The 13,682-nt window shown below is 37.3% G+C and overlaps 1 protein-coding gene across 2 annotated transcripts in view; it reads right to left on the reverse strand.

Moving 5' to 3' along the window:
* Window positions 1-9,083: 9,083 nt before the first annotated feature.
* mfn2 (mitofusin 2) overlaps window positions 9,084-13,682 on the reverse strand; it is a 29,847-nt gene continuing 25,248 nt past the window's right edge. For both annotated transcript variants that reach the window (XM_067525934.1, XM_067525935.1), the window contains exon 18: window positions 9,084-12,984. In XM_067525934.1, the coding sequence (XP_067382035.1) occupies window positions 12,915-12,984 (70 nt within the window). In that variant the 3' untranslated portion in view covers window positions 9,084-12,914. The remainder of the gene's footprint in view (window positions 12,985-13,682) is intronic.

Genomic DNA, 13,682 nt, shown 5'->3' on the forward strand with positions numbered 1-13,682 from the left:
CATCTCGCACAGTGTTCTCAGTCCTGGTTGTCAAGGTCCCCTGCCCTTCCTACTGATTACCTGGATCAGGTGTATTCAGTGAATCAGAAGCTGTAAGATACCATCTCCAATCAGGGTCAAGTTGGGGAAAACAATGTGAATTGGTATCTTTAATCTTCTGATTCACTGAACACACCTGATCTAGGTAATGAGCATTGGGCGGTGGTCCTGCCCACTAGGGAGGCAGTTTTATTTAAACTGTGTAAAATCAACAAGATGATTGCTTTTTGTGTGTGTCCACATAAGAAGATTGTCAGGGATTACTTATAAAAACATTTTGTTAAGGAAGAAATGTACAGTGTCTTGTGTTTTGAACAAATGCAGATTAACTTCCAACTCAAATATTTTTAAGTAAACGTACAAACTCGATTATTTACTTTTAATATCAGAGATTATTAATTTTTTCTCAGTGTACAATTAAAATCAGGGCCCAGACACCAGAAAGGCTGAGAACCTGTACTGTAGCTACTTCCTGACATAGTTTAGGTTGTGAGTTGCAACCTTACATTGCAACTCACAGGTTATTAAGACGTCTGCTAGTCACATGGTCTGAGATACTTCATCAAGACACCAACAGCTGAAATATTTGCCATGGATGAGTTTATGCCTGCAGCATAATTTTAACTGTCCAACTTGTCCTCTGCTGACATGCACTGTCCTGCAGCATCTGTATCATGTGATAGACTGGTTACTTGTTTTTTGTATTAATCACTTGGATCGGGCCATTATAAATGTCAAATAGAAAAGAGCCTGTGTGAGCTACTTGAAAGTGGCTGCCCCCATTTACCACACAGTATGTTGATTGGTTTCACTTAATCAATCTTGGAAACCAAGCCATGAAAAATGATATGTGTGATGCTCCACAATGGCCCAGTTCTCCAAACAGCAAACAACATGACTTTCATCTCCATCTCCATAAGCAATAACAAGCATGTTCTTTAAAACTGAGAATGTATGCATGCTGCTGATGTCACTCAAGGCCAGGAGGAAGAGCACTGGTTTGTACTGCAAATAAAAATACTTTTCAAATCAAGCAGCAGCTGAATAAGTAGAAAAGCCTAACAAAGCTTACCACCATGGGAAAAACATACTGGGCTCCTGTTTACTCTGCATTCCTCCTTCTCTGTTTAGTGTGTATGATGCTTTTAAGATGGAATATTCAGATTTGCATTGTGCTTTTTTTATTAAATTTGCCACACATCAGTGCAAAATTGAAACAATGAATATTTTTATCAGATTTTACAGTGACAAAGGGATCAAGGCCTCAAGAATAACGTTCACTTCAGTACAGTGGTTTCTAGTTGAAACAGGCAGACAGACAGTACAGCGGAGGCCTCTTCTTCTCTCTGTTGCTAAATTATCTGCTGTCTTTTTGCCTCTGTCAGTAAGCATTGAGGTCTCACTAAACAAGTGAAACACTAATGTTAGCTCAAATCAAATCCAATTTTAAATGGAAGGAATTACTTCCATACAATTTCAACATCCATTTTTGAGTTGTGGGGGGGCACTGATGGTTTTGGCCACCATAGCCAAACCTTTGTAATCAAGATTATGATTGGGCATTTGATACAGAGACATGGTGTATAAGCTGTTGGCAGAGACTTTTGGGTTTCAGTAGTGCTCCAAACTCAATTCAAACATCAGCTGGGTGAGGGACCACACTTAACATCCCACCTGTTCCTGCAGATACCCAGCAGCACAAATATACACAGAGAAAACCAGCTGATAATTTAACTAGTAAACTCTGAAGCTTAAGAAATTGAGGTAACTGAAGGAGAACAGTCAATATGTTCCAAGCCTTCTACGCTTAAGTCAATGGATACAACCCACTGCATTGACCCTTTTAAAATAAAGGTAACTTTATTTAGCATCGCTGCTAAGAGAAAAAACACACATCAGTCATACTGATCCTTGTGTTAAAATTTGTGTAAAAGATTTTAAAAAGTTAAAGCCAGTTCTGGAGGCAGATCTAATTTCTTATGGTTGGGTGTTTTTTACTGTTTGCTGGCATGTTACCGATCTCTCAAAGCATTGCTAACTTGTTTTTTCACAGGCAATTACAGCCAGAACAAGACAGGCTCTCAAGCCTGAAGAGCATGGGACCTTCATGAGGCTGATAGCCACTTCCATGTTCAATGTTGCCATTTTAGAGATGAAGCAATGCACAACCACCATACAAGATGCATTTTGTTTGCTAAGTAGTTGTCTGAAGTGTCCATTCATTGAGCAATTTTTCACAGGAGTAAAAGTGGATAGCATGATGCTGATGCTGAATGGTTGAATAACGTCTCCACGTGATACATTTGGTGCATTTGTTACAATGTTTGTATATATGAAGTAATGACTGTGCTAAAAAGGTTTTTTATTTTCTTGTGTCTAAGCTGAGCCTTGTACGTACAGTATGGTTGCTGATAGGCTATTTATGCTGCTGCTCCAGGTTGGATTGTGTAGAGATGGACTGAATCACTCATTGATGAGCACACAATGGTGAAAATTCAGTTGGTAAAATTTGGAAACCTCAGAAAAAATGCCAATCCAAAGTAAATGAAATTAAAGATGTCGTCATTGTTATGAAAACGATGACAATGCAATCTCAGTTGGATACTTTGATACCAATGTTAAATGACACACTATAACTGCATAACTCACTGATGCCTTTAATGAAGAGAAACAGAAAAAAATGTGTGGTTTAATCCCATGAAATAGGGATTAAAGGAACTGCACTAGGTTGGTTTAAATCTTATCTATAAGATAGATTCCAATTTGTTCATGTTAATGATGAATCCTCCATGCACACAAAGGTTAGCTATGGAGTTCCACAAGGCTCTGTGTTAGGACCAATACTTTTTACTTTATATATGTCTCCTTTAGGCAACATTATTAGAAAACACTCCATAAATCCCCATTGCTATGCTCATGAGACCCAACTATATGGATCTATGGAACTAGATGAAAAAAAAACAATGAATCAAACTTCAAGCCTACAAGACATAAAGGCCTGGATGTCCCACAGTTTTCTACTAAACTCAGACAAAACTGAAGTCAAACTATTTGGGCCCAAAAATCTCATAAATATAATGTCCAACCATATTGTTACACTAGATGGCATAAGTCTGGCCTCCAGTACTACTGCAAGGAACCTTGGAGTTATTTTCAAATCTCTAGAACAGCCTTCTTCCACCTACGGAACATTGCCAAAATTAGGAGCATCCTGTCTCAAAGTGATGCCGAAAAACTGGTCCATGCGTTTGTTACGTCCAAGTTTGACTACTGTAATTCCCTACTTTCAGGATGCCCCAGTAACTAAAGAGCCTGCAATTAATCCAAAATGCTGCAGCAAGAGTGCTGACTGGAACTAGCAACAGAGATCATATTTCACCTTCACTAGCTTCTCTCCATTGGCTTCCCATTAAATCTAGAATAGAATTTAAAACCCTGCTTCTTACATATAAAGCTCTGAATGGTCAGGCTCCATCATATATAGAAGACCTCATAGTACCATATCATCTCAATAGACCACTTTGATCTCAGAATGAATTTGTGGTTCTTAGAAAGTTAAAAAGTAGAATGTAAGGCAGAGCCTTTATCTATCAAGCTCCTCTCCTGTAAACTAACTGCCAGTTCAGATTCGGGAAGCAGACACACTTTTTCATTTTAAGTCAAAGCCTAAAACCTTCCTCTTTGATAAAGCTTATAGTTACTTATAGTCATGCTGCTATAAACTTAAGACTGCTGGGGGACCCACCCCCCGATGCACTGAGCTCCGCTCCTCTCCTCTCACCCCACATTTATTTATTTGTCACCACTGTATGACATATTAATATAAATATGTGTCTTTTTTCTCCCGTAGTTTACTTGCTCCTTCTGTCTCCCTCTCTCTGTCCCTTTCTGCAGGTATTTTTGGGTTTGGAGCTGTGTTTTTTCCAGTGCGCAGGTACTGGTCCTACCAACCTGCACAATGTTTTGTTGTTGCTCTTTTTCTTTTCTCTCTCCCCTTTCCACTCACCTCAATCAGTCAAAGCAGATGGCCGCCCACCCTGAGCCCGGTTCTGCTGGAAGTTTGATCTTTTAAAGGGAGTTTTTCCTCTCCACTGTTGCCTAGGGCTTGCTCAAGGGGGATTTTTTAGTTTAGTTTTTTTCAATATATTTATAGTCCTTACTTTATGTAAAGTGCCCTGAGATTACTTTGATGTGAATTGGCACTATATAAATAAAGTTGAATTGAATTGGTTTAAAAGTGCAAATAACAACCAAGAATTAAATTAGAATGCAAAGCAATGGCTCTCTGAAACCACACTGATCCAAAAAACATGGAAGAAAGGAAAATGTGGACATGTTGTCTAACAATGATAATCATTAAAATTAAATTCTATAAGAAAAGAGCCACATTTTCATCATAAACTTTCTCTACATCAGGGGCAGGATGCCTCAGCTGAACTGACACAAGATGATAAAAAAAAAAAATGCTAAGTGAAAGGATCTCAAATATTAGCAGCAGAAGGCACCATTCAAAATCTTCAAAAAAGACTTTTAGAAGTTCAAGTGCTTCTACTTCCTCAGGCTGTATCCTTCGTCGTCCTTCTCACTTGTCAAAAGTAATAAAACTAATCACAATATAGTTTAGAATATGGAAATAATTTAAAACTCTTATGTTGAATCTTCACTAATTTAAACTGCACGTATCGCGTATAAAATACAATAAGATATAGCTCACAAACATCATAATTTTAGCAGATAGTGTACACAATCTTACAGACTATACAATCCTAAACCACACATTCACCTAGTTAAATAACTGGCTATTCAAATACACACACATTTGAACAAAAGTTATTCTAAAAGATCTGTAGCATCCCTGTGGTTACCAGCTCTACCTGCAAGAAGACAAGCTCCATTTATTTTTCTCCTGTCCTCATCTCTTACAAATTTACATTTACATTTACATTTAGTCATTTACCAGATGCTCTTATCAAAAGCGACTTACAAGTGATGTACAAGGCAGCAAAAATCTAAGTCAAAGAGAAAATCTGCAAAGCAAAGTCTTTTCAGAAAAGTGTTTCATGAGATGCAAGTGCAAGAAAGAGCAGAAACCAGCTCACAGATCCAGTCAATGAGCCACGGATTAGAAGCTGAGGGATGAGCGGGCCTTTAAGACATGGGGCAGAGACTATCAATACACAATTAAAGTGTATTGCAAAGGCTGTCCGATGCTGCATCTGCATGGAGGATGGAAAGGTCCTGTGTTGGGGGCAGAGTTGCGGAGACCAGCTAAGACAAATCTTGATACCTGTTCATCTTTCATTTCCCTAATAGGAGCGTTTGAACTTTCCAATGTTTTTTCCATCGCACACAATACTTGGTTACACCACTTACTGTAGTGACTGTTCACCACATAGCCACAGTAACTACACCAGCAGAAGCTCTGATAATGTCCACTCTAGATAGCTAAATAGTAACTTCCTACCAGTAACTTCCCCTGTGTTTATTCCTCTTCACTTTTTTATTTACTGTTGTTTTTTATTTATTTCTACTTTCTGTTGTTAAAAAGGGTTTGTATTCTGAAAACAGTGAGTACTTGTAGTTATCATCTGTCTGTTGTAACAAACATCACGATTATGACTGAAATTAGCACAAGGTGAGAGCAACTAATGTCTTTTCCAAGTTGTTGGTGCTCAGTCATCCAGATGCTGGCAAACAAAGACCATTCGCCAATCAATGTACTAGTAAGATCTGCAAACTTACACAAAAAAACATCAAACCTAATAGGGAGGAGTTAATCAACCAGAAAGACAATGATTAAAAACACACCGCGGGCAGCAAAGTTAGTAAAAGGAGTAGAAAAATGAATACCGGACAGCACAGAAAAACAAAAGTTATTTTGTTTAACAAACACAATGCAAGGTAATTGTATTAGTTTAATGTAAAAAAAATAATAGGAAAATGGACAAAAAATAGCTGGAAAAAAAGAAGCATATGTATAGATATTAGATGGATTATATTTTATTTGTCCAATTTATAATGTTTTATGATCAAGTACAATCATAAATGATGATTTACAATCATGTAAAATTATGATTGTCCTTTGTATTTCAGGAACATAAAAATTTTTTTATTGTTTGTTGGAGACACTGTAGCTCAGGAACATAGAGCGGTCGTCCACCAATCTCACAGTTGTTGGTTCGATCCCCAGCTCCTCTGGTAACATATTGAAGTGTACTTGAGCAGGACACTGAACCCCAACTTAGTTGCTCCCGGTTAGCGTTGGCCATCAGTGTGATTGTGAGTTAATGGGTGAATAAGAAGCAATGTAAAGCGCTTTGAGTGCCAATAGGTAGAAAAGCGCTATATAAGTGCAGAACATTTATCATTTTTTTACCAGAATGTAAAATGTGCAATAATACATTTTTTAAAGATACATTTCAAATGTAATAAATTACCCTTTTCCCATCAGTCTACATAAAATAACCCATAAAAAAACTAAAATCCAATTTTTTCCTTTTTTGGCAAATTCACAACTAATTTCACTAAAAATGTAAACCTTTCCCCCCTATCAACATACACGCAATAATACATAGTGATAAGTTGTAAACTTTCTAAAACATTTTCCAAATAAAGTGAAAATCAAAAACAGCTGAGTTTGGGCAGTTCATCTTTTGACAGACCTTATATCACTTCTATCAGACAGAATGGGAAGTGTCACCTTCAGGCCTCTCCACAGATTTTCTGTGGGGTTTACATCTGAAGCCACCTGGTGTTGTGCTGGAGGTTTGCTTCCAGACATGATCATGCTGAAAGGTAAAGCATTCACCTCAGTCTTATGTCTGTCGTTTCCATGCTGCTAAGATGCATTTCTTTTGCATGGTGGGAGCATCATGAATCTGCACTGTAGGGCACTAATGATGACAGCAGATGACAGGGCTTGGTGTTGAACAAAGACATTTTTCATTCAAGTCAAATAAATGTATCATTTATTTCTTTTAAAGAAAGGCAGAGACAAACACTTCATGCTATATACTACTGAAACCATTTTTAACAGCTAAAAATTATCTGCACAGATGTACAATCTGTGGTAAATATGTGAGAATTAGAACAAATTAGAACTAATATGTAACCCCACCCCCCCACAAAAATGCTTTTGCGGAAGTAAAGAGCTCAGGATTTGTGTAACTGGAGGTTTCAGACAAGGTGGTGAGGATCCTAGGAGCCTGCATATGATTCTCCACAGCCCAGACTGTCAAATGTTGAATGCAGTCAGTCAGTGGTGTTAAGGTTGAGCTAGCCAACATGCTAACACCTTTCTTGATGCAGTCTATGTCTCACAGGGTGAAACAAGCTGTTTTTAACCAATCTGAAAAATTTAGGTGCACGGTTTTGTAATGTAATGCAATGTTTGTTATGTCATGGAATAGCTGTGTGGTTGTGAACTACAGGTTAAAGAGGAAATAAATACACAATAGCATCCAGTTCCATTGTCTTGGTGAATATGAGGCATCACTCTGGTGTCATGTGCTTTTTCCCAGTATTTATTTTATAAGGTAAATGTAATTTCTAATCATGTCACTGTTCTTTTCATTTTGTAGGTAAATCAGTAGTTTCTTCTGGATTGCCAATCTTATTGTTTTAACCAAATTTATTTGTACCAATATACCTAATTAAAACCAGAATTATTGCCCCTTTTTTAGGAGTATTGTAGCCCTGTTGTTTAGAAGGGGGTTTTACTGAAGGTGATAATGTTCAGTGGTCAGTGAATTCTGCCATCTGCTGGACAAATAATCAAACATGCCAAACCTGCTGCATGTGTTGGTTACGTGTGTTTTATCACAAACGGTGGCAAATAAAAATACATTTGTTCAAGTACTTTATTTAAACAGTATTGATTTTTACGTTGTTGAAAAAGTAAATGTACATGTTTAGTCCAGATGTGTCCTTAAATATCTTATTTTTAAATAAGGTGAAAAAGTTATGGTTCAAAACTAAGGGTTATAGATACAAAAAATGAAACTTAAGTTTATATTCTATGACACAAACACTATCACTCATTGTAATGGAAAGAGGAAGGTGCGAAGATAAAGCAACAGCTGTCATTGTGGCTGCTCTGTTATGGTCTGTTCAGTGATACTGGTAAACTAGCAACTGATGCAGATGCTGATTAAAGCTACAGGATGAATACACAGGTATACAGGGCACTGTGTGTCCTCAAATTCAGACAAGATCCAAACCTACTGGGACATTTCATGAAGCAGAACAACAATCCTAAATATACAACCACAGCACAGTCACACACAAATGCAGGGTATATTTGGGTGATTAGAGTTGTGGGTTCATTTCATGCCTCCTGAATAAACCTCTCACCATTTCTCAAAATAATAACATACAGAAAAATAACAAAATCACTTATAATAATAATAGTACTTGGATCGAACTTTCAAAAAATGTTTGATGAATATTTTTGGCTCAAGTTATACATAAAATATGATATAAATAACTCCCATCCAACACAATACTTCCTGAATTATACATTCAACTTGACCCAGAAATAAGTTGTTTATAGTCAATTTTGAGCCCTCTTGTTAGTTACAAAATCTATTTAATAGATTTATATGGTATAATATATAATGTCAGTAAATTCTGTTTTGTGTTGTATGGCCAGCTTTTTCACTGTTTTTTGTAAAACAATGTTTTTCAACTGTTAGTAGAGTTTCAATGCAGTATCTTGATAAGACAATCCATGGAATTCTGTTTGACATTGTATGTGGTATCTGGTTTCAGCTTAGAACATGGAGTTATGGAACATGTCAACTCTGATAATAGGTTGGTTAAATAATTACTCACTTATTTTCCCCTGTACTTGAAATGCACCTAACAATACATTAGCATCAGGGAGCTACATGAACCTCCTCTGTGGATCTACTTGGAACTCTACTGTTGGTTTCCCTCTCCTCTGTGACAGTTTGTCTCACACCTGTCCTCTTTGTTTTATGATTGAACCATCTTGGCAGCAAATGTGAAAGACACTAATTAAGAAAGACAGAAGATTTGAGAAATAATTTTACACTGAAACCTTTTATTTGGAGATCTTAGAGAACAGTAGACAGAGCCATGACATCTGAGCACAAATGTTAATGTGATAATGGGAAATTGTGCACATAATCAAATCACAATCCAGTGGAATAATGAAACAGGCTGACATTTGCCTTCCTGCTTAAACATGCATGAAAAGATTCAGACTATTTGCACAATTTGCGCAGGCTGTACTTAACAGGAATGCAGATTACGTATTCAACACCATTTATCAGATGTTATTTCATGTTATCATAAACATATTTCATGAGGACATTTTTGAAAAAAGAAAACAATTATCTGCTGTTGTAAATTTCAGCCAAGCCCTCTCAGCCCATACCACTGATGAACAGACTGCACTCATCTTTTGTAGCATAGAATTCGCTCGTCAGTCTATTCCCCAAATTCTGAAAGTGCAGCATTACCTTTAATTTGTAAGGCAGGTAAAGTGCATATCTTTAAGTGTCAAGTTAATTTCAGCAGCATTTCTGTTCAATGAGCAGGAAGTGGATGCATGAAGGGCTTTTCACAGACTTTCAAGACTTTTACACAATGAACAACCCACATACCCCATTTTTCCAAATGGAGAAAAACTTAATTCACATTTATATTAATACATATTTACACGCTTTAGAAGCCAAAAGTGCAATTTCTTTTAATGCAAAAAGGGGGGAGATTGTTGCTGAATTGGGCCAGTCTCACCATTCACAGCTAAGATTCTTAAGTATTCTTCAGTATTTTTTCCTAATCATTCCTTACGTTCAAACATACTTTTGTGCTAATGTGAATACTAGGATGTTCAGAATTAGCTTAAATTTGAGTTAAAATTATAGTTTTGTGATGTGAAGCTTTTCTATAAAACAACATTTTACAAACCTTTAAACTCTGCAGTACAGTAACTGCATTTGTTGACAGCCTCTATGTTTACTTGTAGCAGACTAAGACCGACTAAAGTAGACAGCTTTCATGTACCCTATGGACAAAGGCAGACCACACATGCAAGACTATATCTCTCTAGATAGATATAGATATATACAGCATATATATATATATATATATATATATATAGATATCTCTCAGAGAGAGAGAGAGAGAGAGAGAGAGAGAGAGAGAGAGAGAGAGAGAGAGAGAGAGAGAGAGAGAGAGAGAGAGAGAGAGAGAGATTGAGAGAGAGAGAGAGAGAGAGAGATCTATATCTCTCTCTATATAGACTAATAAAATAGTACAGACACCTACTTATACTGAGTAAAAAAGCCAGGAAGAAAAAGTGACTTTTCAGCTTTGATTTAAAAATAGACAGTGAGGATACAGTCTACTGTTTATCTTGCAAAGGCAGTGCATTCCACAAATTGCAACAGTAAATGCTCCGTCTCCCCCTGAGCTTCCGCCGTGTCCTTGGAGCAGCTGGTCAGCAGACCTGACCGACCTGGAGGGGAAGTTCATAACAAGAGAGATAGGGCGGAGCAAGACCATTTAAGGACTTAAAAGCAAAAAATTTTAAAATGAACTCTAAGATGGACAGGCAGCAAGTGCAGCGATGCTAAAACCGGGGTGATGTGGTCTCTCTTCCGTGTTCCAGTTAACAAACGTGCAGCTGCATTTTGTACAAACTGAAGACAGGACAGGGACAAGTGAGAGACACCAAAATACAGAGAACTACAGTAATCCAGCAGAGTTGTGACAAAAGCATGGATCACTGTCTCAAAGTGCTTTTTTGACAAATATGATTTAACTTTTGCCAATTGTCTTAAATGAAAGCTGAATTTCACCACTGCACTAACCTGCCTGTCCAAACCAAAACCACTGCCCACCTTAACAAATTTGTGACAGAAGGTTTAACAGTGCCAATGCTTATCCATTGCTCTAAGTGAGAAATAAAAATGCTATGATCTAGTGGGTCAAGGCAGCAGTAAGATCCAGTAGCACCAAGACCATAGAGTCCTCAGCATCTGTAGCTAAGAGGATGTCATTAAAAACCCTTAGCAGTGCCGATTCAGTGCTGTGAAGCCATTTAAAGCCAGACTGGAAAACCTCACACAACCCTGCCATTTTACAGCAATTGACACCTCACAGCCCGAGGAGCTAAAAATACCACCGCTCTTATATACTTGTTTATTGATTCATCAATTCAGATTTCTAATTTTACACATGAATATATTCATGTGATGCTAGCTTGACTGTAGTACTGGCTATTTTGTATAAAACTTAGAACACAGTGATTTTGCATTTAAAAGCAGTTAACATCTATCTGCTAACATCCGACTACTTGTTTCACCACTGTGTGAGTTAAGTTGTGAGTTAAAAAAACTAAACACGATCATCTATGGATAACTTGGGGATGAATTTTTCAAACAAAACACACACGCATGCGCACCTTTAACTTGACAACAGAAATAAAAGATAAAATTAGAATTCATAATTTAAATGTAAATAAAGTCAAGTACTGAGATTCAACAATGCATTCTGACCTGAATTATATAACATTCCATTAATGCTCAAAATCTTCGTAAGATATTCTTATTAGAACTGAATTTACTGATTTAGTGTTTTAACTACCAAATTACACGTGGATGACAACAGTGAGCTTGGAGCTGAGTCACAGACAGAGTAGAAAAGTCAGAAAATTGAGAGATGAGCTAAGGTAGTACAATCCTCCTTACACATCTCTATTTTGCCACTAAAGTGTTCAGTGTAACTGGTACGAAGCTAGAATAATGGGTAAAGTTAATGCCAATACACAATGACAAAGACATTTAATAGTTGGGCTTTGCAAGTGCAGTATGAAAAAACACCAACATCATTCTTTAAATTTTAACATGCAGGAATCTAATATTTTCTGTTTTGATAATAAACCAGCTCAAATTTATAAAATCGCTTCACGGCTAATCTTCCAATAGAGGGATACATCAAGTGTTTGAATCACGTGAAGTCTCTCTGCAATAAAAGAAAAATTAGTATCACAATTCAAACAAAAACAACTTCTGATATGTGTGTGGGCAGATAAGAGGAGTTGTACTAAATGCTCATAGAAGCTTTAATTGCAGTTTTCCTCCTTTGATTCAAACCATTGGAACTGAAAGGACAGATCTATACATATATACAGTTTCAGTCCCATTTCATTTCTAACAACCTCTAACTCCACTCTGATCACTTCTGAAAGCTTCGTTATTTATATTTACACTCTAAATAAACTTCAACAGCTGGAGGAATAAATTATTTTTGCATGTCTCCAGGTCACTGCACTATCCTACAAACAAGACACTTTTTCTTCATTTCCTCACATGGGTTGTCTTTCACTTCAACAAAGAACTTATCCAGTGTTCAATATATATACACACATGTGCAAATCAACACAAGTTAAATGTGGCAGAGTTACCTGGAATCAATAAGAAGCAGAGTTTGTGACAGACACTGGCACAAGTCATTAACAAATAGGGCAAAAGAAGAGCTCTGTCCGTACATTCGCTGTGGAGTCAGAGCTATCAGCCACCTGAAGATCTGCACATCACAATAACTGAACATGAAAGTGGCCAAATAATGTTAATAAGCACAAAAAAATAAATTGAGGGGATGCTTGGATGTGGAGTCTGTGCTGTGGCTTGCTTTAAATTATTTGTTCGTGTTTTATTCATGTGTGACGACTCAGTAACTTCTTCCACTTGTTTTCGATATTCAAGCTACCCGTCCTATTACACCTTCTCTAATGAGGAGATGAAATCATTTTCCTTTCCATTTCCTCTCATTAACTTCAAAATACACAAGTGAGTGAAGTGGAGGGAGACGTTCAGCAAGTGTTCCTTTGGGGATACTCTGGTTTACTTGCTGTGGTGGAGGTACTGCTGGGTGAACATGTTAAGCTCGCTGTCCAGCCAACCTGCCTTGTTCCTAAAACAGCAAAACACACACTGTGAATAATACACGTGCACACGTTTGCATACCAGTATCTATGGAGTGTTACTGGTTAATGTCTGTAACATTATAAAAACGGAAAATTTGAAATATCACATTGTCCTAAGTATTCAGATGCTTAATAAGATTTCTCTTGATCGTTGCTAAGATGTTGCTGCACCTTGAGTGGTGTCCACCTTTGGTAAATTAAATTAATTGGACATGATTTGAAAAGGCACACACTTTTCTATAGAAGGCCTTACAGCACACAATGCATACTGTATCAGAACAAAAGCCATTGGATCAAAAGAACTGCCTGCAGAGCTCAGAGACAGGATTATGTAAAGCACAGATCTGGGGAAGGCTACAAAAAATGTCTGCTGTAAGGCAGGTTCTCAAGAGCACAGTGGCCTTGATAATTCTTAAACCAGGTCTCTTTATGGAGTGGGTAGACAGAAGCCTCCTCAGTCCAAACACATAAAAGCCAGCTTAGAATTTGCTAAAAAAAAAAAAAAAAAGCACCTGAAGGATTCTCACTCTGAGAAACAAGATTTTCTGGTCTGATGAAATCAAGATTTAATTTTTGGCGTCATTGCTAAATGTTATTGCTGGAGGAAACCAGGAAGCGCTCATTAGCTGCCAATTAACATCCCTACAGTGAAGCAAGGGGGTGGTAGCAGTGGGCTGTGGAGGTG

The sequence above is a fragment of the Channa argus genome, chromosome 13 (genome assembly GCF_033026475.1).
Source record: "Channa argus isolate prfri chromosome 13, Channa argus male v1.0, whole genome shotgun sequence".
Classification (NCBI taxonomy): domain Eukaryota; kingdom Metazoa; phylum Chordata; class Actinopteri; order Anabantiformes; family Channidae; genus Channa; species Channa argus.